The following is a 26,616-nucleotide window of genomic DNA, read 5'->3' on the forward strand; positions in this document are numbered from 1 at the left end:
TCATCAGTGTTCATGGAGAAGATTTTAGTTTGAACAGAATCTTTGATAAAATTTAATTTTGGATGATATGGAAAGAGTCTCTTTTTAAAAAAATTTGAATTTTAAAATCAGCACGTTGTAGAAAAAAACAGGAGAAGTTATTTGCTTATGAACATCTGTATCTAAGACCTTTTAAGACCTGGTTTTAGATCTGGGTTTAAGTTAAGGATGAGGCATTTAGCTGTGGGGGGATTTTGACTCACATTTCATGTGTATGCATATATATGTGGACGTATGTGTGCATATATATCTCTTTATATATATATATATATCTATATATAGATATATATATAGATATATATATATATAAAAATATATATATACATATACATACATATATACACACATATATATACGCATATATACGCACATATATATACACATATATACACACATATGTATATATATATATATATACATATATATATACATATATATACACATATACATATATATACACATATACATATATATATATATATATATATATATACACATACACAAACGCTTCTTATACCTGATGAGGTGAGGATTCATAAACTCGGTTCTGACAGATCCCAGGATCTCGTTGTTGCTGTACTCCACCAGACTCAGCTCCCCGGCGTTAAAGATCATACACACCTGAGAACACATACAAACACTAACATAAATCACAGGAAGTGAAGAATGATCTCACTGGTTTAACGACAGGCCTTTATTTATTTATTTATTTATTTATTTATGTTTTGAAACTCACAGATTCATTTTCAAAAAAGAACTTCTCGTTGCCACCAGAACCAGGCCAAGGCACCTGAAACCAAAGACAGGAGACATAAACAACGCGTTAATTCAAACAATACAAATCACTTTTTTGTGTGTTACAAAGAGAAATAAGTGCAAAAAAATGCATTTAAGGTGAGAAAAAAGGACAAATATGAGCCGAAGCTGCTTTCTGTGTGTTGTTATGCAACCAAAACTACAAATAAACATCGTTTTTTATCTTTATTGTGTCAGCGTGGAGCTGCAGGTGTACGTGGTGGTGCTGGTGAAGTCCTACCTCGCTCAGTTTATTGGTGTGCAGGTCTCCCAGCAGCAGAGTGTCTGACGTGTGAGCCACCAGGAATCTGTCCTTCCCCATGATCTTCACTTCCTCTATCTCGTAGCCGTAGTACGACTTCAGGACCACGCGGGTTCCCGTGGAGAGGTTCTTCACGATCACCTGGAGGAAAAGAAAAGAGAAAATACAGTACAGTTTTACATAAACTATGTTTTTAATAGTCAACAAACTCAAGTTTAAGTCCTTTAATACAGAAAATGTGACTCGTTTTCATATCAAAGGGCCTAGTTTGTAAAATTTAGAGGACTTAAAGGCAGAAAGTGAACATATTACACATATTTATGTTTGTTTAAGTGTAGAACAGCCTTAAAATAAGACTTTTAAATGTACTTTTGGCAAGGGCCATGCTTTAAGGAAGCAGCCATTTTGTGCCGCCGTGTTTCTACAGAAGCCTAGTTTACAATATGTGTTTCTATGTAAACAGAGAAGAATTATGTCCTTAATAGTATGCGAAGGCCACCGTAGTCCACTTGGGAACCGGAGACTGTTGAGATGGGAGGAGTCGTGCACTTGTTGCCATCTCATCATTAGATGTGACTGCTTCTCACAAACTCAAACTCTTTTCTCGTATTTGCTTGTTTTTGTGCATTTTTTCCAGTATTCTAACGTTCACATTTTCAGCACTTCTTAGTCGTCTACCTGGCTCAGGCCGACGTAGGTCATCTCAAACTTGTTCTTGTAGATGGCTCTACGCAGGCAGCAGTCAAAGAGCTCCACCCCTCCACACAGCGTCCCCTGTCCACACACACACACACACGTCTGCATCATCTACAGGGCAAACTAACAAGAGACTGGTGTTTAAGTCACAGTGTAGATTAAAAAAAAAAACGTGATTTACAGCACAGAGGCGCGATCCGTCTTTCTTCCAGGCCAGGCTGGTGATGGTGTAGAGGTTGGCGATCTCCTTCGGTTTGGCTTCATCCCACACTCCTCTCCGTGGAGCCCAGTTAAAGACACGCAACCTGACACACACACAATATTCAATTTTCCCATAATTCAATATAATACATATACATATATATATATATTTATCTTCTCATTATTTCACTATTAAACCGTGTTTTCCCGCCACACCAAACTCCACAGAGAAAACCAGTGATTTAAGCTCACGGCGACACAGGAGCTGCTGGTCCACCGCTGCCTCGTGTGGTCACTTTGTGTCACTGACGTACATTTTAACGAAGGATTTCAAACTCCGAAGTCACAAAATGAGACATTTGAAGTTACCGACAAAGGCGGAAGTGGATCAAAAACTCCTGTTCGCTGTGACGTAAAACCGTGACATTTCTCTATGGAGTTTGGTGCAGGGGGAAAGCGCTTTAAGAAACTTCCATTTTTGATTCAGAAAAGGCCGTTTTAAAAGGTGCTCTTAAGATATCTTAGACTTTTATTTGTTATTTTAGTTGATTATAATTCCCCTACCTGCTGATTTTTAATCCTTTCTGTTTTATTATTATTCCATCTTACTTTATCCTGGTTTTATCCCTTTTTTTAATATGAATGTAATGCTCTTAACCTGTAGCACGTCGACATTTTAATCATGTTAAGTGTGTTATGAATAAAAATGTATTATTATTATTACTCAGGGTTGATAAAAAAAGGTCATTATACAAACACACTTTATAAAAACCTGAATTGTCCCTTTTTTGTGCACACTTCAATGGAATTAGGATTAAAATAGAGATAGAGAGTGTGGACTTGGTTTATATAAAGTTTAATGTGTCTGTAATGCAAACAAATGAATTTCCAACTACAGTACTTTACATAAACTTTTTGACTAGAGCGACTGTAACAGAGCCGTGTTCCACCTCTGAGATCAATTACAAGTGCGTCCGATTATAAAATCAATCATCTAACTCGGAATAACCCAGAATATGAATACTGATACGTCTAATCTCTGAATTGTCAAGCACTGACCGGTCGTAGCTGCCGAACACCACCGACTGCCCGCTGGGACTAGTGACGGCCACCGTCAGCTCCTTCTCGGTGTTGTCGCGGCTGTAGTCGAACGTCTGCAGGGCGTGGCCCTCTCTGCTGTACGCCACCACCTTCTTGTCACAGCCGCCCGCCATGATGCCGTTTGCCGCCCAGGCCAGAGCGTACGGCGGACACGGGTGCATCAGCAGCTTCCCCTTCACGCGCGGAGCAGACAACACGCAGGACGTCAGGGAGTGAAGGAGTAAGTACAGTAACTCAGTCACAGAATGACTCACTAAACGAGTTAATAAGTCAGTCAGTCAATAAATAAGTCAGTAAGAGAACGGGTTAGTCCGTCAGTCTGTTAGTTATTAACTCAGAGAATGACTCAGCAGGTGAGTTAGGAAATAAGTCGGTAAGAGAATGACTCACTCAGTCACTAAGTAAAGGAGTCAGTAAGTGACAGAGTAAATGAGTCAATCAGTAAGTGAATGAGTTAGTCAGTCAGTTATTAACTCAGTTAGAGAATGACTCAGTAAATGAGTTAGTAGATAAGTCAGTTAGTGAGTGAATGAGTTAGTCAGTCAGTTATTAACTCAGTCAGAGAATGACTCATTAAATGAGGTAAATAAGTAGTGAGTGAATGAGTTAGTCAGTCAGTTATTAACTCAGTCAGAGAATGACTCATTAAATGAGTTAGTAAATAAGTCAGTTAGTGAGTGAATGAGTTAGTCAGTCAGTTATTAACTCAGTCAGAGAATGACTCACTAAATGAGTTAGTAAATAAGTCAGTTAGTGAGTGAATGAGTTAGTCAGTCAGTTATTAACTCAGTCAGAGAATGACTCACTAAATTAGTTAGTAAATAAGTTAGTGAGTCAATAAATAAGTCAGTCAGAGAATCTCTTAGTAAATGAGTCAATCAGTAAATGAATGAGTTATTCAGTCAGTTCATCGGTCAGTAAATGAGTCAGTCAACAAATGAGTCGGTCAGTAAAAGAGTCGGTCAGTAAATGAGTCGGTCGTAAATGAGTCGGTCGGTAAATGAGTCGGTCGGTAAATGAGTCGTCAGTAAATGAGTCGGTCAGTAAATGAGTCGGTCAGTAAATGAGTCGGTCGGTAAATGAGTCGGTCAGTGAGTCTGGGATCACAGACGTTAGATGCTGTCAGTACCTGAGAATCTCCTGATCCTTCATCGTCAAAGAAATATCGTACGACTGTTCCGTCAGCGTGACCAGAGAGGATTCCTTTACCTGAGACACTGACACACACACACACACACAACAGAGAGTTTACAAACAAACAATGACTTCACGTCAGACGTGAGTGAGTAACCGTTACAAACAAAGTGTGGCGTGCGTTTACTTGGACGTGAGTGAGACGACGCAGGTCTCTGTGCTGTAGACGGTCGAGGACCTGTTTGTCTGCGTGTTAGCGAGACGAACCTGTGGAACACAAACAAACACAAACAACAGCCACCATTTTACACACAACAGCTGCTTATATTCATATAAATATTATTATTATTATTATTATTATTATTATTGTTGACTCACTTTGCCGTCAACTAATCCGTAAACAATGGCGTGTTCTGCAGGCCACAGCAGACGAGTCACCGCGCTCTGTGACAATAAAACATCATTATCACGTAAAATGTAACTCCTGCATGAAAGATTGTTTCCAGTAATGATTAAAACTATCCTCTAAAGTCTATCATAGATTAAGAACTTATTTTTCCCCCTTTATTTCACTATCAGAGAGAGTTTTTCAGTGATTTGTAAAATTGCCAACTCTCCTGCACCAAACCCCATTGAGAAAACCAGTGATTTAAGCTCACGGGGACAAAGGAGCTGCTGGTCCGCCGCTGCCTCGCGTGGTCAGTTTGTGTCACTGATGTTAATCCGACCAAAGGATTTCAAACGCCGAAGTGACGAAAATAACACGTTTGAATTTACTGACGGAGGCCGAAGTGGATCAACAACTCCTGTGTGCCTGTGACGTTAAATCGCTGATTTTCTCTATGGGGTTTGGTGCAGGGGAGCGAGCGCTTCACAAAACTTCAATTTTCAATGAAAAAACCCCTGAATTTCTGAATGTTCTTAATGTTTTCTTCAAGCTTTCATGTATGAAATGTACCAAAAAGATGATTAGTACATTCTAAGTTGCTAATTGTAAGTGTAAAATATGATTAATGTAACATTAAACAATGAAATTGTGCGACTCTGACAGGTTTTTCACACATTTGCTCACCGTCTGAACAAACTTGTTGCAAATTGCTTTCTTGTCGCCCCTTGGAAAAACAGAGAACGCAGATTAAAGTGTGTTTTCATAATAGATGTGTGGGTTTCTTCATTTTAAAGATGGAAACATTAGAACGTACCATTCCTCTCCGATCCTGTACACAAATATGATGTTGTCAGACTGGCCGATGGCGATTTTGGTGGAGTCCGGTGAGAACGCCATGTCGTTGACCGTGTAGCTCTGTTTTCCATACTGGAAAAAAGAAGAATTATGATTGAAAATTACAATGTAAAGTCTTTTTTGGAGGTATATTCACCATAAACTGATGATTTACATCGAGAAGAATGCGCTAAGAAACATAAAGCTACAACAGAGTGTCCATTATTTTTAATTTTCAATAATTATCTATATATAACTACTTTTATACTAGTTTGATATTTTTTAATATTCTGCTTCAATCGTTATTTTTACCAATGAATCGATTTGTTGTGTGGTCCAGAAAATCTCGATATAATGATGTTTTCAAACGTCTATTCACTGTTAATGATTGTGTGTTGTTATATGGAGCAAATAAGCAAGAAAATATTCATGTTTAAGAAGATGAAAAAAAATAAAAAGGTCCTTACAAATACAAGTGAATATCTCTGTGAAATAATTAAGAAAACACAGAAAATAACTTTACATTAACAGTTAATTCCACGTTATTTCCACTAGAGATTCCCATTATTGTGACACAGTTCAACCTCATGCTTCGTAACGTGTTTCTACATTTATTCCTCTGTCCTCGTGTGTCCTCACGTGTCTCACCTTGGCGTCCAGGGGTTTGGTGGAGAACTTGTCCCTCCGCTCTCCCTGCTCATCGTAGAGAAGCACCACTCTGTCCACAGTGCACACGGCAAACTTCGCGTTGTTCGGCGCCCAGGACATGCACGTGACCTTAGCTGCGCCCTCCTGTGGACACAGAGAAGACGGACGGACCAAGACCAAGAAAAAGAAAAAGTTGTCAGGATAAAGTTTTAAATATTACAATATTAATAACGATCACGATAAAATAAGCCAGTAACATGTATGGACAGAAACATTACCACATGTATAGTGTCTCAAATTATGTTTTTAACGATACATACTGAACCTGTTAGACTGCTACTGAGGACAATGACACATATGTGGCAAGGAGACAAATTGACAACAAAAATTGCCAAAAAAATGACCAGAAAGACATCATTTGACCATAAAAATGCATTAAAATTACCACAAGGACACACAATTTGAGCACAAAGAGCAACAAAATGACCACGAGACATAAACTGACCACAAAGTAGCAAATTGGAGACAAAAAATGAACACAGAGACATAATTTGACCACAAAAATGCATAAAATGACAACAACAACAACACACAACTTGCCCACAAAGAGGAGCAAAATTACAACAAAGAGACAAAAATGTCAACAGAAACTAAAAATGACCACAAAGAGACATAAACTGACCACAAAGAGACATAAACTGACCACAAAGAGAGGTAGACTGAACACAGAGAAACATAACTTTACCATAAAAAACACAATGACAACATCCAGACACAAAATATCTGTGACAAAAATGCCATACAAAACAAAACAACCACAATAAGAGCTCAAACAGCGTCCATCAGTCTGTGTCCATCTTCTTTTAAATAAAGATGTCCATGTTTTGTACCAGGGGGCCAGATGTTACATTATTCCCTAATGGTGTGTCGAACTCATGCCAAACCTCGTTAAAGATTTAACTATTTTACTTGTAACAAGTGTTGTTATTTTGTCCAGAGACATGGACAGCACGGTAACACCTTCACACTATCCTATCCCTTAAAACGGCGTATTTAACTGAGCTATTATTTCGCAATTTTCTCTCTAATTTGCCACTTTTTCAACTGTTCTGGGGCACGAAAGGCGCCGCGGCGGCTAGCAAGCAAAGTGAGGCAACGGTGAAAATCTGTATTTATTACCGATAAAGTGTGGATTAGAGATGCTTATTCGTGAGCCGATTTAAACGGAGTGAAACTATGTTTATTTACACGTTTACAGACGTGATATTTCACAGTATTATCACTTTTAAAATATGACGTTCCCCTCCAGCATCGGTTAGCATTAGCCTGAAGGTTTGTCAGTGAACTCACCTGCGGCGTTAACAGTGTCTTCAGATGCTTCAGCTGCATTTTCCCGAATCTTTGAGAAGTTTTGCGCTCGCAAAGGCCGATAAAAATGCAGAGTCACGGTGGATGTATTGCTCAGAGAGTGGTCATTTTGCGGAGGAGAGGCTGTGAGCTAGCAGCTAGCAGAGAAGACGACATCTTTGTAGTAAACAGAACAGCGATCTCCTTAGTTACCGCTGAGGACCGCGAGGACGGGAGGCTGTGGTGCGTTCACGTCCCGGGAAATATTCGTGAAATGTCAGTTCTTTCCCCCCGAGTTCACCAGTGACTCAAAATACAGTTTATGTTCACCAAATATTAAACATGAATGCATTAATCTATGGTTAATAAATGGTGCGGTGTGTTTATGACTCGTCCAAAATCATTTTCAGTAACCGGGGACAGTAGTAGAATACACATTTTCTTACGGAATGAATGGGGAAAATGTGTATAAATTGAGTGTCTTTGATAATTTAATCACTCTGGTTGCCACAGTAACCTGTATGAAGATGAAGGCGGGATGGGAGGACAAGGGCTAAATCCGCCACCATTCATTTTCAACTGGGCGATTAAAGGTAGAAGTACAATAATAGAGACTGGAGAAACAACAGCGTGGATTATGACTCAGCATTTTTCTCCAAATTGTAAAAACTGTCCTACATGGCTACAGGGTTAATTAAATGTCACATTATGTGTTTTTATTTAAAACAATTGGAGCCGGTTAAAGACAGTAAAGGCAAATGGAACAAAACAGTAGTGGAGATGCCGGGGATCGAACCCGGGGCCTCATACATGCAAAGCATGCGCTCTACCACTGAGCTACATCCCCTTCCGGTGTGGAGAAGCGGCGTGGTAGCTTATGTAATTCATCAAACGTACCGATTTTGATAATGGCAAAAGTATAAATAGATTTTATGTATTTATTTGATCTGGAAATTCAATTGTAATCTATACAGTGGTTAATAATGAGAATGTGCCGATGTGCCGATCTACATAAAAAGGACTTGTTTTAGTGACAAATAAACAAAACGCTATGTTGTAAAAGGAATTATGTTAAAATATGTTCATATAGTTGATGTTTTTAGGACAGAAATGTGAATTACTCAACATAGACATGAGAGTAAGGATATTATTTGATTACAGGCTTTGACAGTTTGTGCAGATATTATAATAATAATAAAAAAGAGATGGTAAGTTTTCAACATTGATAATAATAATGTGTTTTTGTGGTCCTAATATTAACAAGAATGTTACACATACAATTATAACATAGGAAATCGATTATAACATGGGTTATTTGACTTTATTGTTAGTTATTTTGAAAAATGTCCTTGTATGACATTGGTTCACCTGTGGAAAACTCAAATATATGAATGGATTTGTTCATTTTAAATTACAATAAGTGTTTTTATTGTTGTGATAAAAACAACACGAGAAATCAACACTAACCCAGGTCACGTGACTGCCATATTTATTGAAATAGTGTTTCATTGTACGTCCATTTAAACCATAATCATTTGTCCATTGATTTAAAAAATCATTTACTTGAAGATAAAAAACCATTTAGTATCAGACAAATGTTTATTTCCAGTATTTAAATCAGCTACGCGTGTTCACCAGTTTGACCCGGTCCCTGACCTTTGACCTCACGAGCGTGAAAGAGAACACAAGGTATTTTTTAACTCATTGATACGACGGAACTGGCTAAATGGACTAAAGCCGATAAACAGATTACACCGACTATTTATAGGCTCAGGAGGAGCAGAGACGCTGCTGCTGCTGCTGCTGCTGCTGATGATGATGATGATGATCAGTGAAATAAACAGAGGAATACCAACTGCAACGCTGTCAAAAAAAAAATGTGTACATTAAATGACTTCAATAAATTCAAATTGTACTGCAAAACTTCATTTACCAAAGTTACAATGACAAAATAACCCCCCCAACTATTTTCTGATGCTGAAATTATAAAGAAAAATGAGCAAAACAACGCAAATTATTGTTGGGGAAAAGACGAGATAAAATGAAATCAAATTCATGAGAAAACAGTTACAATCTTAAGAAATGAAAGTTAAGGAGTTAAGTTACAACAAAAAAAAAAACTTTTTTGTATGAATTAAAATTATTAAGTTATGACGGCCATGTTTTGAGAAATATATATATATATATATATAATAAATATTAATGTGTACATGGGCATGAATCTGTGCGTGTATATATATAGCATTTAACTTTGAATATCCTGTATATGAGAGGAATTAATTTATATCAACTTAAATAGTTTCTAATGTAATTATTTTTTAATTTGCATTGTCCTATGTGGGTTTATATGTATATATAATTATTTGTATGAGGGAACATTTTCAATATACGAGGAAAACTAAATAAAAATGTACAAAAATGAAGCTGAATCTCATCATTTCCACATGTGAGTACAAACACGAGACAGGAAGTTATAAAATCCCCATTTTTATTTGCTTGATTTTTCATTTCATCGACTCATTTACAGATCGTCCACAGGAAACTTAAACGGTGAGTGACACGCCCCCAAAATAAACAACAAACAAAACAAACAGAAAAACAGCTTACAAAATAAACCTCGTCTACAATGATATAAATGATCTTCCTCCTTTCATTCGTCCAACCCTCACCCACACTTTGACCAAAACTGAATTATTTCTGTGAGATTTAAATAAAAAAGTAAGAAATGAAACAGCTTGAACAGATGTGAGCAATGAATTATTTACAATTTTTAAAAATAAAATAAATATGTCTCTGTTCAGTGCTGCACAGCCTCCACGCTCTTAATTTGAAATCAGACCAAATCAAAACACCTGAAATCTAACTTTTACAGCCTTAAAACGTTTATTTGTATTATATGAAATAAGAACGTTCATGTTGAAGACGTCATCAGTCGCTGGCAAAAGGAAAACATTTAAAAATATGTGTTTTTTGATCAAAGGGAAAAAATATTTGTTTTGAAAAAAAAATGAAAATCCCAAAAACATCCAAACAAAACTAACTTAACTTCCAAATGACAAAATATTTGCTAAAATTTTATCTTGGACAGGATCTTTATGTTTAAAGTAGCCTAATTTAAAGGGAAAAGTTGTTATTTTTTAAGGGCAGACTAAAAATGATACACACACATACACACAAATAAAAGGGTGGTTCCAGCTTTGGAATGAAATGTTTATATTGTCTGGATTAAAGGTTGGAAAAAACAAAATTTTGAAGAGTAACAATATAATGCAGACGTTTGAGTCGACAACACTGAAACGCTAATGACACTTTTCCATTTCACAGTTATAGCTCTAGGTTGTTTTCCATTACCAATATTGAGATTTCAGACATTTCCTTTTGCTAAACGTTGGAGATCAACGTGTGTTTTCAGGGATTTTTTTCAACTGTAATCTCCAGTTCGGCATTGGCCGCTTTCATTCGGACGGCTCAGCGCGCTTGGAACCTCGTCAGAGCAGGTACTAAAAAAAGGAACCAAGCACCACATTCTATCACTGATGAAAAAGCAAAATAACGAGTCGTGCAAACTGCATAATGGAAAAGCGGTATTAACTAAACAGTACAGAAGAAAATAAAAAGTCAGTGAATACATCTCATGAAAAGGAAATGTGTGTTTGATTGAGACGTAGATGTATAAATGTTCAGGGATCCAGATCCACTCCAGGTTTCACGTAGGGCGTCATGTTCTACAGACTGATGATCAAGACCTCTCTGTAACAGTGGAGGTTGGGTGTGCGTTACATAACACGTTTATCTTTTTAAATGAAGTCGTGCTCACGTGCACACAAGAGACAAAGACTAAATGGTTTAGTCCTCTCCAGATAAAATGGGAGTGCCTCAAATGAGCAATAAAGACAGTCGAGTGCTCACTTCATGTTCTCTTCAAGGGGCCAAAAGAATTAAATTAAATTAAAAAACCAACTTAATTTAGTTAAATTAGCAGATTACGCCTCGGATGTAAGACTTAAGTGAATCTGGACCTGAGGTCGTGGATAAAAGTCGATGTGCTTTCTGTGGTTCTGGAAGCAGACGAGGTTCAGTAAAGAAAGATAAATCGTACGACCCGAGTAAAAAGAAACTAAAACACGTCTTCAAGAGACGACTTTGACAGAACAGACTTATTTTAGAGAGAGAGAGAGAGAGAGAGAGAGAGAGAGAGAGAGAGAGAGAGAGAGAGAGAGAGAGAGAGAGAGAGAGAGAGAGAGAGAGAGAGAGAGAGAGAGAGAGAGAGAGAGAGAGAGAGAGAGAGAGAGAGAGGCCCTGACCTGGTTTAGCTACATGGAGCCGTTAGCTTTGGTCTACAACGTAAATCTGTAACAAAAAAAGCAGCAAAACTATTTATATCTGACAAATAAAATCAAACCTTTAATAGAGATGTTCAGATAACAATTTTGGTAGAAAAGAAATGGCTCCGTGAGAGAATCCAACATTACAGAGGTGATGCTAATGCTACATAGTGTTCTGCCATTGAAAGGACTGCTCTTAAAAGTGACTACTTGTGGTGTAGCATTAGCCAGAGCTAACAAAAATGTGGCTAATGTTACGTGTCAAGAGTTAACTTCCTCTTTGAGATTCTTAAAAAAAAAAGTGATTTAAAAGAACGTAGCATTAGCCAGAGCAAGCTAAATATTATTCACCATTGGGCAATATTTTAGCTAGCTCTGGATAATGCTGTAAGCGCTCCTAAAAAAAACACCCACAACTTTCCAGTGGCAGTTGGGGTACACTACAACTGGAAAGTACGCGTTTTAGAATTGTGAAGAGGAGGTGATTTCTGCAAGAGTAGAATTAGCCGTAGTTCTTCACATGAGCCTAAAAAACCACAGTACTTTCTGGTAGCTGTTGAGCTACACTGCCCAAGGAAAATGGGGAGGTTATTGAATTCCACAGACGAGGTGATTTCTGGTAGCGTGGAATGAGCCACTGCCATTGGAAAAGTACAGTTTTTAGAATTCCATAGGTGGTGATTTCTGGTAGCGTTAGCCAGAGCTAGCTAAAACATTTGCAATTTGGCAAAATTTCACACTGGAAGGTCCCGCACATGTATTGTATTGCTGACTTCCGTTTCAAAAGGTGGCACTAGTGTCATCAATAGCAATTGATTACGTAATCATTTAAAAAAGGAAATCTTCTGGGTTTTTTTTAGTATTGGCTAAAAAAAAAACATTTAAAAATAAGTAGCTTCAATACAGAAGACATTACCAGTGAACACAACATTAATGTGATGTTAAAATGTTGTTGCTGCCTTTTATTTACTTATTTACACCATGTTATTAGTTAACTGGGTGATATTTGAGGTTTTTGATGACGTCGGATTTAAGATATTTAAATTTTCTGGTGATTATGGAGAAATATCGCACTTGGTTTGGCTCATCTCTGGTAAAAAAAAAAAATGGTATCGGAACATCTCTAAATTATGTTCCACTGTATGGCATCTTAAATACAGATTACAGTATCCTTCTAGTCGGAGGGGTGGGGGGGTGGCACATGACGACATGTTAGCTGGTTCACTGAGTTACGGGTTCAACTCAGAGCAGGTTCCTCCATGTGTTGTGGGTGCGTATTCCAGTGCTGTACAGTGTACGGGATTGGGCATGCATTCAGACAAAAAAAAAAAAACAAAAAAAACACATGCACTCGGACGAGAGTCAAGTCTCCGCCTCCTGATCGACACCGGGAATCTCCAGAGTCTCCAGAGTCCGGCTCAGACATTATCCGTGAACGTCAGGCCGCGTCTCTTCTCACCTTCAGACCGCGTCGTCGTATGAAATGTAGCAGTGACTCGGTTCAGAGGTCGGCTCCGCTTGTGTCGACCGAAGATTTTTTTATTTTTCCAGAACGATGGAGAGCGAGCGCCATTTAGCCGCTCCTTTAAAAGAAGAAGAAAAGCCTCGGCGTGCGTTTGCTGTTCTGCTGCTGTTGCCCGCTAACGTTTTGCTTGGGATTCTTTCAGAGTAAGTTTAACACCAAACAAAGTGGCTTTCGTTTGCAAAAAAAATAAGTTAAAATGGAAGAAATGTAAAAACAAAAATGGGCCAGGTAAGAAATTGAATTCCAGTTCTGGATTATGGATAAATCATGTTATTCGTAATCGCGGCGCCCCAGTGTCAGTCACATCCTTACTGGTTGAAATGGGATTATTATTATTATTATTATTATAATTATAAAGCGCCTCCAACGCGAGTCCTGGAAACCTGCACTGACTCCAGAGTCACGTCCTTGCGACTGGAAGCGAGCAGCGAGGGTGTGTGAAGATTTCAATGAGGCTCTCACAGCTTTGTGGTTTAATTTACACAAACACGCCTCCATTTTTTAAGTTCCATGGGGGCTGAGAGCGTCCACCTCGCAGGTGATGTCCAGTGAGGGGAGGGGGAGATGAGATGGAGCCGGTAAAGAGGGACGAGGACTCAGGCGAGGGCTCGACTGGCTGCTGGTGGATCTCTGGGTTTTTCTGGATCTCTGGCTGCAGTTGGATGTGGCAGGGTCATAAAAGAGGCTCAAAAGGCTAAAGAGGAACATGGAGAGAGAAGAGAAGAGGAGATCAAGAGTGAAATGAGGGATGAGATTCAAACACACAGCAACTGTCCAGTAATCGCAGGACAAAACTGAACAAGATTTCCAGAACATTCAGATCTGAAAGACTTTTAATCCAGATTACGTAAACATTTGACCACTTTTTGAATTTCATTTCAAATACGTGATGAACTGTGATTCAATGCACTACAAGCACAAGGTTGCTGCTACCTTTGGTTCTTTTCAGTGCAGTTGTAAACCTAAGTTTACACATATTTCAATGAGTTTAATAGAAGATAAATTAGTAATAAATGAGTCCTTTATAAGTGCCACAGGAGGGAATTCCATCTCCACATTTAACCGAACCTCTACTAGAAACCTTCCTAGAAGTAGGAGCAGGAACATCTTGCTCAGGGGTTCCCTGGCACTTTCTTTGACCTGGTGGGGACTCAAACCAGCAACCCTCACTTTCCACTTGGCCATGGGCTGCCCTCAAAATCAATTAGGAGTTGTTAAAAATTGCAGTGTACGGCGGAGTATTAAGGCCACATTTAAAAAAATTGAAATTCACACATTTCTCAACATGGCACTAATGTTCCATCGTAGCAGTGTGAGACAAATACTTCCAAAAAACTGACTTAAGTGCACAATCGAATTGTAACCCCTGAATTGTGACGGAATCAAGAGTTAGAAAATCTGTAACGACTGAAATTTACAGCGCGTGTTACCCAGCTTTAGACAAACAGCACTGCTCTACAATACAGCAACGTAGCAAAACACAATTAAATAGAGATCCTTTCTACCGTTATGAGTGTTGGGGCTGAAAATGAAACTGTCAGTAGAACAGGAAGTCCAGACTATAAACGGTCGAAAAAAAAAGTTTCATACCTGTCAGCTTCTGCTCGCTGAGGCTCCTCCACATCATCACTTTCCTGTGGAAGAGTAGGAGGAAAAAAAACATGTCATCCCATCCAATGACCAAAAACAAACAAAAATTAAATTGTAGAATGAAAACAAATGTTTTGTCTTCAGGAAAATAAATAAAAACAGTTTAAAAGGTGCAAACTGTTATCACCAGGCAGTTAGTATGAAACGATGCAGTGTAAAAAATAATGGCAACAATACGACAGTCAAGTTATTTCATGATACAGCTCTTTGGGTTTAATACGACTGTGACAACAACAAGCGCATGAATGACGACAATAACAACAACAACAAGCGAGACAGCGTGGTTGAAGGAGTGGTTTTTGTTATGGATGCGTGAAGAAGCAGGACAGTGCAGCCAGGCATGGATGGACGACAGTGCGACACACACACAGATCGGACGACGACGCGGCTCTTACGAGTCATTTCGACTCTGGTAAAGTCTCTCCGGGGTTTTCTTCCCCCGCTGGACTGGTCGGCGACTGCGGCCCCCCCTGTGGAGGCGGAGGCATGGGCATCGGCAGGGGAATGGGTGCACTCTGGGCGTCGGGACTTTGTGGACCCATGTTAGACGTGGGCTGGCCTATGATTACTGTGTTACCTGTCGAGTTGGAGCATGGAAACAATAAAAAACCCGGCTGTGTGAAAGGATTTTACAAGAAAAGAAAAATCACACCATGGGCTCATTTTAGTTTCCTTTTTTAATACATATCAAGTTAGTGCACCTGCTGTTTGTGTGTGTGTGAGAACTAGTGACCTCTACTGGTAAGACTGCAGATTGCTGAACCTCTTTCCCAAGCACGTAAGGAAACTATTGCTTATTGCTTTTCCATTACACAGTTCCAGCACGGCTCGGCTCGACTCTAGTTTTATTTATTCAGTATTTAGGCGATACTGAAATGTGACGTCGACAGAATGCCGGCCACTGATTGGTCAGAGAGTGTCGACAGTGGAAGAGTCACAAGCGCAGCGTCCGACACGAGAATCAAACCGAACGATGCTGAACTGTAGTTCAGTTAAAAGGACTTGAAATAATCGCTGAAAACCTGCGTTAATCTCCAACATTTAGCAAAGGAATTGTCTAAAATGCCAATACTTAACAGGAGCCTGGTGTATGTAGCGACAGCACTGCTGAAAGCGACCGTGAGCTCAAATCACGTCCCGCTGAGTGGTATTTCAGTTCAGGAGTCTGTGCTGCAGTCATGCAGGAACAACTGATTCTAATGATTCATTTACTCCCAAAATAACTGCGTTGACTCTCACGAGTTTGTGTCGCTTATAAAGCGATGCCACGCCATTCATGTAGCTGTGCTTTGACTCCGCCCACATTGAGGAGGGTACTATGAAGTAATAGAAAAACCATACCAAACCAAGTTGAGTCGAGCTGGAACTGTACAGCCTAGAAGCGCCATATACTGTATGTTGGCTGTGACCAAGGCTTTTGTAAAAAGGGTCTCTGGAGTCAGCGATGAGACTACTTCTACACCCTGCGGCGACCTCTCACCTCCGTCCTGCTCCGCCTTGATCTGAGCCTCCAGGTCCTCGGGGTCGACGTACTGGTAGCTCTCGTCATCGTCAGGCGGTTTGCACTTGCCGCAGCAGAAACAGCAGCAGCAGCAACAGCAGCAGCAGGTGAACAGTGTACAGCACAGGACCAGACCCTGCATGGGAGAGGGAAGCTAATCTTTAAATACATACACAACTGCAACTGCTACACAATTACAAACAATAAAAATCATATTAAACCTTGTAAAAAGGACGAGTTAAACCCATTTTATTGATTTACATTATGATAAATTAAATAATCAACCGATAAAGCATCTTGGGGAGTTAAGTTACGAGGATATAAACAAAGTTTTGTTGGGTACACAGATTCTGAAGATAAGATACAAGATTTTTGTTGTGCTGTGTTGGCTCCAAATGCATGAACAATAAAGCAAAGCTCACAAATAGGCCAATATTTTCAATCCCAAATTAAATATCTCAATACATTTTCTCATAATGAACATGAAAACCCACTGAATAAAACATGAATTACAACGAGAGTTTAAGGTCACACACCTTGAACCACCACTTGGACATGAGGAAGTAGTATTTGACGCTCTCCTCTCCAAACTGCTCGGACACGTACAGGCCCATGGAGCCGTACTCATCGTAAATCTTCCTCTTGGTCTCATCGTTTAAGATAGAGTTAGCGTTGTTAATCTCCTTAAACTTCTCCGCCGCCTCTGGGTTGTCTGGGTTCTTGTCCGGGTGATACTTCAGCGCGAGTTTTCTGACAGGAGAGAAAGAAACAGAGGCAAATGTTGTTATTTTGAGTTACTTTTCCTTAGTCTTCTGTAACATTAGGATTTTGATATTTAACAGACCAAAAGAAGGTCTTAAATTGAGGAAATAATCCAGAGATTAATTAAAAATGTAGCCTAAATACAAAATTTTTCCTCTTATTTTTTTTGCACATTTCAGACTTTGGTGACATTTTCCAGCCCAATAAAAGTTTAGCTACAATCCGAAAAGTAATTAAAAAAATAATTTGAACACAATTAGTTTCTTTCATTAGTATCTTTTTTTGTTACTTCTCTTAATATTATTAATAATCACTTTGTGTACGTCCAGATTTTAAATGGTTGGTTAAATTAAATTAGACTTTTAAGAAATTCTGATGCCATTTTCAGAATTTTGTGACATTTCACAGAACAAAAAAAGTGATTTGAGGAAATAATCCCCAGATTAAGTAAAATTATCAAATTATTTAGTATTTTTCCAGTTAATTTTATTAATCTTATCAATAACATGTAACAATAAAAATAACATGTACGTATATTTTCAGATTTTGGAAATTTCGAAGAATTTAAACAAGTAATTAAGAGAGGAAATCATCCCCAGATTGACTGAAAATTAAAATAATCCTAATTTGCAGCCCAAATACACACTTTAACCCAAAATTAACATATTTTGTTCATTTTCTTGTGCTATTTAATAATCAATATGAATATTGACATTCTAATGCCAATTTCAAAATATTGTGACATTTCACAGAACAAAAACAAAGTCATTGATTGAGGAAATAATCCCCAGATTAACTGAAAATGAATTTTACAGCCCAAATACACAAGCTAATACAATTTTTTTCTAATTTTTTCAGTTGTTTTTCTTAATCTGATCAATAATCATCATGATAGATTGTGGACTGTTGATTAAATGAAACGAGAATATTCTGATGCCAATTTCACCATTAAGTGACATTGCAGTAGTAAATAATCCACAGATTATCTGAAAATGAGAAGAATCCAGACTTCATACAATATTTGGTATCTGGTTTTTAGTTACTTTTCTTGGTCTCATCAATAACCAGAATTAATATTTTCAGATTTTGAACTGCTGGGTCAATCAAATGAGGAGGAAGAATTAGGAGTGAGGGAATTACAGCCCCGCTCCCACTGCTGTAACGTGAAATTTGTCAACACATGATTATTCAATACCCAGAGAAATAATGACCCATTCTGCAGGAACTAATCCTGCTGCTGCTGACTGAGACAGATTAAAAGGTGGACACTCACCTGTAGGCTTTCTTAATGTCCTCAGCAGTTGCTCCTTTCTCCAGCCCTAGCACCTTGTACACACTCTCCCCCGCTGTGGACATCTTCCTCTGGGGACGGGAGGCGTTCGGTTCAGCCATGGCTCACCTCTGATGGAGGAAAGGGAAAAATAAATAAATGACTTTATCACATAATTATCCAGGGAGCGCGACTCGGGTGATTAGTGCTTGGAAGATCATGTTGGCGCATGTTGTAAGAGTTGGTCCCACGAGACCAGCGGAGACATTAGAACGTCTGACTGCGGAGACTTTGATGCAACTTCTCACCTCCACTGTTTACCAAAGGAGACGTCCAGGTCTGGACAGTGACTCAGCGTTTGAGTAACACACAACAGAGTTGTACAGACACATTTTATTTATTTAACCTTTATTTAACCAGGCGTGTCCCATTGAAATCAAAATATCCCATTTGCAAGGGAGACCTGGAAGCAGAAATGTATTTCAATTACACTGAAAATAGGACAAATGCAACGATTATTCGGTTGTTAATCGATGACTAAATTAATCAAATACTCTGATAGTCGATAAGTCGATTTTAGAGGGTTCTTTTTACAATTCAAACAAGCTTTGTGAATTTTCAGCTTCTTAAATGTGAATATTTTCTGGTTTCTTTGCTCCATTTGACAAAAAAAACATTGACATTGGAGAACATCGTGATTACCAAGTTTGGTAAACACTGATATATGAATGTGAATATTTTCTAATCTAATCAAGCTCTGTGAATATTTTCTAATCTCTGAATGTGATTTCCAGATTTGGTAAACACTGATTGGCATTTTTCAACATTTTCCTACATTTTCTGGAAAAAGAAAATACTCGATTAAATCGAGAAAATAATGGGCAGATTACTTGATTCTAAAAACCACCGTTAGTTGCGGCCCTCATTGAAAACAACAAACATCAGATAACATTACATTTACATAAAACACAATGTGGACTGGAACCATTTCAACAGAGCTTTGAACTCATTCAATGTAACGAGGGCTTGAATTTGAAGCTCAGATTGAAATTTGTTCTGTGCTGAAAATATAATAAATAAAAGATAAAGTTATGCTTTCGTAAAGGTAATGACCAATGACTTAATTTATGCAAGTTAATATTCTGTTCTCAGAAACCTGATAAATATTGCTAAATGGACATAAACTTCACTGTTTCATCCAAAAGTTTAGACAGGCGTGTTGTGGTGTGTCTTTCTATTTAATTAAAACTCGACATACTTACATAATTTAGTTTACACCACATTTTATTCAGAAAACCAGTCACAACAGTGCAGCAGAGATAAAACACAGATTGGAGGGAGAGACTATTACACACACAAACAGGCGCAGACTTATTCAGCGATACAAATAATGCTGTCCGGGTCGTTGACCAAAGAAGATTACATTTTGCTGATCTCACAGATTACCCGTCCAAGTCCACGTCAGAGAGAGAGGGAGAGAGGGAGAGAGAAAGAGAGGGAGAGAGAGCCTGATCCCAAACCTTAACCACAATTCAAAGCTTACTCCTAAACGTAAACCAGTTCCTCAGAAAATGAGGTTCCTGGTACTCATGAGGACTACTGGTCCTGACAAGGTCAGTGTTTAAACAATTTTCTTCGGGATAATAAAAGTATTCTGATTGATGACAGAAACGGATTTCCAAAGAGGTAGCACTGGCAAGAACACACACGTTTCCATGACATCACACTGACTTACTTTCATTTGCCGGAGACTGACTCTAACTTTGACCTAACCATACAACACGTTTTCACCTTAAAATGTAGTAAATTACATTATGGGGACTTGATTTTTGTCCCATAAGGAAGACGAGTCCCCCACAATGTGTAATCAGATTTAAGGGCCCCACAACATGTAAGAAGCCAAATAAATAAATAAATAAATAAAAAACAACTACTGACATTACTTGATTCATAGACTATTAATTGATTACTATTTTGGTAATCGATTAATCAGGATTAAACAGGTTTTACGATTTTTTTTGGCTTCTTACATGTGAGCATTTTCTGGTTTCTTTGCTCCACATAAACAAAGAAATCATTAAAAACTAAAATATATCGAAAAGAATCGTCAGTTGTAGCCCTAGTTCAAACTGAACAAACACTGTCAGACATATTTACTGGAAACATAGACAGAAATTTAGAGCAGCAACTAACGATTATTTTCATAATAGATTAATCTGTCAATTATTTTCATAATCAATTAATCTGTCGATTATTTTCATAATCGATTAATCTGTCGATTATTTTCATAATCGATTAATCCGTCAATTATTTTCATAATTGATTAATTGATGAATCGTTTGTCCACAAACCAAAATAATTCACTTTAAATGAGTTCTTTGTTATCCAGCGCAAAGAAATGAAGAAAATATTCGCATTTAAGAAGCTTAAACAATTAGAAATCTTGTTTTAACCATGAAAAAAAACTTCAAACCGATTATCTATTATAAAAATAGTTGCTGATTAATTTAGAAATTGATTAATAATCGATTGTTTCAGCTAAACTGGATGTTTTTCATTTCAGATTGAAAACTGATTAAAAACCCAGACGATTTCTCATTGTTCATTACAACAATTTTGTAGATTTCCTCCAAGTTTCCAACACAACAATTTAATTATTTATTTATTTATTTAAGGTTAGTTTGCATCATAAATGTTTTTTTATTGTCATTGCATATAAAAACAAACACCTTTATTGTGAAATTATGTGAAGCACAGTTGGGACTTTTCTTCACTTGAGCGCCCCCTACTGACCAGACTTGAAGCCCATGTGGCCACCAGGTTGTTTGACTTGAACTTGGCATTTATCGCTGTTAATTCCTCTACTTTTGTTCAATAATGAGCTGTTATTTGGCGTTACAGAGTGCTAAAAATAACCACACTAACAATATCTGCTGTGTTCCCGTCAGTGGGACACAACACTGCTACACTTTGTACACTAAAATCCCTGTCCTGAGGGTTTCTTACAGGAAGTGAAGTCTGGATTAAGTGGCTGATAACCCCTCTTGCTTATTCACTTATGGGTGTTTGGGGTTTTTTTTAAGCAAGAAAGAAAAATAGAGGGGTAAAAAAAAGGGCAGCTTTTGATTTAACGCTCCATCATCCGGTCAAAGCCCTGTGTTTTGCGACTTAAAATTAATCTTCACACCGTTGTTTAGATGCTTTTAATTGTAACAGATGTTGTATCTGTGGAAAAATGGCCCTGAGAGAATTTGAAATTAAAGCAGCATTAGATTATTGGGAGCTAATGGGAATAAAAGACTAATTGAGTAATTTTTTAAGGCAAGTGATTCATTTACAAGATAGAATCAGTGACATTTTCAATTTACTAATTAGCCTGTGTGTCAGACTTAAGTGCAAAATGTACATCAATCCAACTAAATTAATCACTAATCAAAATGGCAAAACATATAAGGGCAATTAACATTTTAAATTATTTTAAAAAAAAAATATTTTCTGGTTGTGATTCTGGAGATTAAAAATCAGCAGCACATTTTACACGTGACAGAATTCTTGATTAATCGGTTTGAAATTTGGCATTTTTTTAAAATCACCAGTATTGGCAGATAACTGACTAACTTTTTTATTTATTTATTTACTTATTTAATGCACAAACCCAAAGAGAAACTGAGTCAGAATCCTGACTGGACTAAAATCTGCCCAGAGGAAATCAAAAAAAGGCCCACAACAGATGGAGACACTGCAGGCCCAGATGGTTCATCTGCCCAAAAGCCAAGAAAGGTGGAGTAAATAGTTCACACACACATCCAGCATAATCCACTTCCACAGAAAATGCGCATGCACGTTTGGTATTTTTACAGTTTTACTGTAAACCACTGAGACGACTGATGCCAGGAAACAAACTACAAACTGCAGCCAGCGATTGATCGATCTGTGAGAACGTCTGAGCCAAATAAAGTTTAAAAAACTGATGATAATGACATTAATACGACAGCAGCACCTGAAACCGATGGTAAAAACTAGACAGAATCATTTTGACCTAAGTAAACAAAACATCTTGACTATTCGTGACTTTACGATATTAGATTAGATTGGATAAAATTTGACTTTATTGTAACCACGCTGAGGAAACTCACTGGTTACAGCAGCAGAAGAAACAGGAGTGCACAAATGCGACAATAGGATATTTAAAATAAGAAATATAATGCAAGAAAAATTGAAATACAACTGCAATAGGGCTGCAACTTTCTACAGTATTGTTAATGTTTAAAAAGTTTAACGCCAGGTATGAGCAGCAGGTTTTTTTTATTACACATTTTGGCAAATCTGGCAACCACGCTTGTGCAGTTTTTCACTGCTGCAACCGCCATTGATATACTTACTTTACATATATCACTTTTAAAAATCGTATTAAAGATCATACAAATATGACATTATTATTATTATTATATATATATATATATTATCATAAACATGATAATAACTCAATATAAGCAGTATCAAAATGGATTTCACACAAAATAAAAATGTAGGAGCTATTATTAGTGAGGAAAATAAAAGTGAACTCTTAACATGTTGTGATCCTGTGTTTTTTATCGTAACTATTATTTGAGTCTGAGGTCAACGACCTCATGTCTTTTCCTCTTAAAATAACTCTTTATAGTTAAAAATAACAGATTTCTAAACATGTTCACTGTGTAAGTGTGAATGCCAAAGTTGAGCAGGTTCCACACGACAAATAACCAAATTCTAAACATAAATGAAAAAAATCAATGTCGATAAATGCACACAAGAGCAATAAACGTTAAACGCAGTAAATAAGTGTTAAATATGAAGATTATGACAAACACAGCTAATCAGGGATTTCCAAAATTCAAAAAAAGTCAAATTCACAAGAAAACGATCGCTGAAGGAGCTGGAACACAAAATAATTGGTTAATTGTTTAAACTATTTACAGATTTCGATTATCTGCTCATCTGTTCAGCTCTGATATGAATCATACTTGTTCTACTGTCACAAACAACGTCTTCTCCAAGTGTTTAAAACCAATTTTACAAACCAAAATAAATCTATTTTAATGATTTTTGATGACGTGGAGCAAAGAAACCAGAAAATTATTCACATTGAGAAGCTAAAAATTAAAAGAACTTCATTATAAATCGCTGCCAATTTCATTTGTTTGGTAACTGATTAATCATTGCCTTTATTTATGCTAAGGAATTTTGTGTTTTGTTGGTTTATCACACGGAGCAAAGGCTTGAAATCAGTCGTCCTCTAGTCTCTTTAAAAAGATGATACTGATCAATTTATGTATATTTGAATAAACCATCTACACTGGAAGCCTGGCTGATATTTCTATGTTTCCATGTGCAGTTTCTTCATAACACATGTGAAACCAGGGGGATTTTCCAGAGTTCGCACATGGACAGCAGTCATATTTTACAACCGGAAACATCCTGGTTAAGCACATTTGTTGTGGGCAGCACATGTTAGGACTTATTTCAGAGCTTAACACGCCTCAATTTACATAATTAGGTCACGGAATCAGGCGTGAATGAACACATAACAGCGTCCCACTGGAATCTGATTTTGTGTGCCACTGTGTGATCTCGTTTGACTCTTTAAACATTTGTGTCAGTTATCTAACGGACAGTGCGATTAAAAAGGGGGACACTATTTAAGCTCAGATGAGTCACAGATGACGGCTGGTGTTTGGGGAAAAGTGTTTGAGTCTGGCGAAGGAGAAAATGCCTCGAGATTGTTGTCCGCTTGTCCTTGCAGAGCTCTAATCCTTTGCTAATCTCCACGCACACTGTGAGAACTAGTTACTTTATATTTTACGATCCACAGTCGAGTAAAACATAAATAAAAATAAACTTAAACATGTGACAATGTTCTCCCTTTCTTCTGCTGTCAATAACATTTGTTTCTTCCGCCTGTTGACACAAGCTTTTTCGCCCCTTTTGGCATTTCCTTATTTCAAATAAAGTCCAGACTGCAGGACATCACAGCAACAACAAAATAAGACTGAATTAGTAAATATGTAAAGAAAAATGCACATATTGTTTGGGTTTACACTGAATCTGTATGTTTTTAACATAATGTTCATCCCTCTTTGCCCCCAGTTTGCTCCTGTTCTTCAATCTGAACTTGAATGATCTATTGTTACCTAGAGCTGCTGTGTACATTTTAATTTACCCTATGGGGATTCATTAAAATTAATTAAAAGTACTTCTAATCAATTTGCTGCAAGTCATTAAAGCTAAGATGTTGTAGATTTCTCACAGTTAGCTAACCTAACTTACAGATGATAATACACACGTGACTTTTCATCACCATTTAAGTATTTTATTCATGACAACACGCGATATGTAAACGTAGAATAACAGGACACACGGCATCAACAGTCGTGGCCCCGTTACATTGGGCTAAACGCAAACTGCATTCTATATTTTGGCAATTTTGATCAAACGAAAAACGTGCGCAATACACATAGCAGCATCAAGCTAAACATTTTGCATACATGTGGACAAACATATTCATCAATTCGGCGTAGATTTAACACGTAGCCGGTGCGGACATTAATTCCAATTGAGGTACAAACCCTCGTAAATTGTCGTTCACATGTCCGCTGCCTGCCACCGCCCTCAAACCTTTCACAACGTTCACAATGGCGTTAAGATTCGTGCAGGAGCTAAATTAACACATTCGCACACGCACATGATAATTAAGACAAGCGTTACACGCGCAAAGTAGCGGTCATTTTGCGGGGAAGCGAGTCAACGTTAAAGTGGCACTTTTCTGAATGGGGTTTGGTCTGCACGACAAGCGACGGCTACCCGCGGCTAGCTAACCTTGGGTGCTAGCTAATTTAGATACCGGCGAAATGCCCCTTACCTTGTACAAACTGAACGCTGTGTGTGTCGCCGGGAGGTTAGCTGGATCATAGAGGCATCCGAGTTAACGTCTCTACTCCCAGTTAAAGGGTCCAAACACGGTTATTCAGCCCAGGTACGGAACAACGTTAGTCCGCGGCGGCCGCCGGTACTGATTAGCTTGTGCTGCTGCCGCTTGCCTCCGCTTAGCTCCTCCTCCCTCAGAGAAATGATGATGCGTTCAAGGCCCCTTCCAAACAACCAGTCTTTCAAGTGCTTCAGCGAAAAGAGCTAGCTAGTAAAACATATGAATTAAGATACAAAAACGTCTCAAGCCTCCAAAGAAGGCAGAGTTTTAATCAATATCTCACGACCACTACTCATTCATTCCTATGCAAAATGTATTAGCTTTCTTTTAAACGATTTTCTATCCTATTGAACACATTTTACATTGCTGTATTTGTATGTAAACGCTGACGCTAAGGATTGCTTGTGTTTGCGTGCTAAAATTTCATCTGACTTTGATCTTTCCATTCATTCAAATGAGGGGATTTACTTCACACTTTTTTTTTCAGTTTTCTTACTTTATGGGGGCGGGGAACGTTCGTCAGAATACAAATGCAGTAATCCGTGTGGTTCGTGAACGTATCATTGACTGCACAGAGGGCCCTTAATTTCCTCATTTCACCTCAACTTAACAAAAACCTTGCTGCGTCATTCATACACCGCCACTGTGTATTTCATGTAAAGCCAAATATCCACACTTCTTTTGAATGCAGCATTTAAATGAGAAACTCTACTTAATTAGCACATATACTTTGATTATTTTGTTGATATGAGGCACATTTTGTATTTAAAACAGGTAACGGCTAGAAAAATGGCCACTGGATATATATATATATATATATATATATATATATATACTCATGGTATGTAAAACAGGCCATTTATTATTTACAAATAAATGGCCTGTTTTAAATGACTTAGTATATATTTTGGCAAATTTCAAACACATTTTCAAAGGCTTGGAGGTCCATCAGCATGTCTTCAGCATGATGAATTTTCTCCCTGAAAGAACCACATTTTTGATTACCTAAACATTGGTAAAAATGGATGAAATTGGCAAATCAGAAATGGCAAAAAACTTTGTCAAGTGACGAAAACTTGGTGCGAACATGTCCCAGCACAAAACAAACAAAAAAAAGTCAATCGGGACCATGGCCTCAACTCAACAGGAAGTTGGCCATTTTGAATTTGGCGTT

At 37.8% G+C, this 26,616-nt stretch overlaps 2 protein-coding genes and 1 non-coding gene across 4 annotated transcripts in view; all 3 read right to left on the reverse strand.

Moving 5' to 3' along the window:
- ift172 (intraflagellar transport 172) overlaps nucleotides 1-7,638 on the reverse strand; it is a 44,584-nt gene extending 36,946 nt beyond the window's left edge. The window contains exons 1-13 of the mRNA XM_044049163.1: nucleotides 7,449-7,638; nucleotides 6,099-6,242; nucleotides 5,431-5,543; nucleotides 5,301-5,340; nucleotides 4,607-4,672; nucleotides 4,416-4,495; nucleotides 4,224-4,311; nucleotides 3,053-3,267; nucleotides 1,974-2,097; nucleotides 1,775-1,870; nucleotides 1,076-1,237; nucleotides 776-829; nucleotides 557-660 (exon numbers count right to left, since the gene is read on the reverse strand). Of these exons, the coding sequence (XP_043905098.1) occupies nucleotides 557-660; nucleotides 776-829; nucleotides 1,076-1,237; nucleotides 1,775-1,870; nucleotides 1,974-2,097; nucleotides 3,053-3,267; nucleotides 4,224-4,311; nucleotides 4,416-4,495; nucleotides 4,607-4,672; nucleotides 5,301-5,340; nucleotides 5,431-5,543; nucleotides 6,099-6,242; nucleotides 7,449-7,487 (1,325 nt within the window). The 5' untranslated portion in view covers nucleotides 7,488-7,638. The remainder of the gene's footprint in view (nucleotides 1-556; nucleotides 661-775; nucleotides 830-1,075; nucleotides 1,238-1,774; nucleotides 1,871-1,973; nucleotides 2,098-3,052; nucleotides 3,268-4,223; nucleotides 4,312-4,415; nucleotides 4,496-4,606; nucleotides 4,673-5,300; nucleotides 5,341-5,430; nucleotides 5,544-6,098; nucleotides 6,243-7,448) is intronic.
- A 582-nt stretch (nucleotides 7,639-8,220) lies between these two features.
- On the reverse strand, nucleotides 8,221-8,292 carry trnaa-ugc. Its single transcript has one exon. It is a non-coding gene; the product is annotated as a tRNA-Ala (tRNA).
- Nucleotides 8,293-11,699: 3,407 nt separating this feature from the next.
- Nucleotides 11,700-25,558, reverse strand: dnajc5ga (DnaJ (Hsp40) homolog, subfamily C, member 5 gamma a). Of its 2 annotated transcripts, XM_044049847.1 has the most exons (7): nucleotides 25,377-25,558; nucleotides 18,482-18,609; nucleotides 16,983-17,196; nucleotides 16,426-16,582; nucleotides 15,341-15,522; nucleotides 14,886-14,929; nucleotides 11,700-13,989 (listed from the first exon to the last, which is right to left on the reverse strand). In XM_044049847.1, the coding sequence occupies exons 2-5, from the start codon at nucleotides 18,598-18,600 to the stop codon at nucleotides 15,344-15,346; spliced, it is 669 nt and encodes a 222-aa protein (XP_043905782.1). In that variant the 5' UTR covers nucleotides 18,601-18,609; nucleotides 25,377-25,558; the 3' UTR covers nucleotides 11,700-13,989; nucleotides 14,886-14,929; nucleotides 15,341-15,343. The 2 variants fall into 2 exon arrangements, with proteins under 2 accessions (XP_043905782.1, XP_043905783.1); XM_044049848.1 differs by lacking the exon at nucleotides 15,341-15,522.
- Between the last annotated feature and the right edge of the window lie 1,058 nt (nucleotides 25,559-26,616).

Source organism: Solea senegalensis, linkage group LG17 (genome assembly GCF_019176455.1).
Source record: "Solea senegalensis isolate Sse05_10M linkage group LG17, IFAPA_SoseM_1, whole genome shotgun sequence".
In the NCBI taxonomy this organism is placed as follows: Eukaryota; Metazoa; Chordata; class Actinopteri; order Pleuronectiformes; family Soleidae; genus Solea; species Solea senegalensis.

What these genes read in the sequence shown, in the direction of transcription:
- dnajc5ga (XM_044049847.1), bottom strand. Translation starts at nt 18,600, where the DNA reads ATGGCTGAACCGAACGCCTCCCGTCCCCAGAGGAAGATGTCCACAGCG. An exon ending in GACATTAAGAAAGCCTACAG is followed by an intron (nt 17,197 to 18,481) that starts GTGAGTGTCCAC and finishes CTCTCCTGTCAG; the next exon opens with AAAACTCGCGCTGAAGTATC. An exon ending in TGTCCAAGTGGTGGTTCAAG is followed by an intron (nt 16,583 to 16,982) that starts GTGTGTGACCTT and finishes TCTCCCATGCAG; the next exon opens with GGTCTGGTCCTGTGCTGTAC.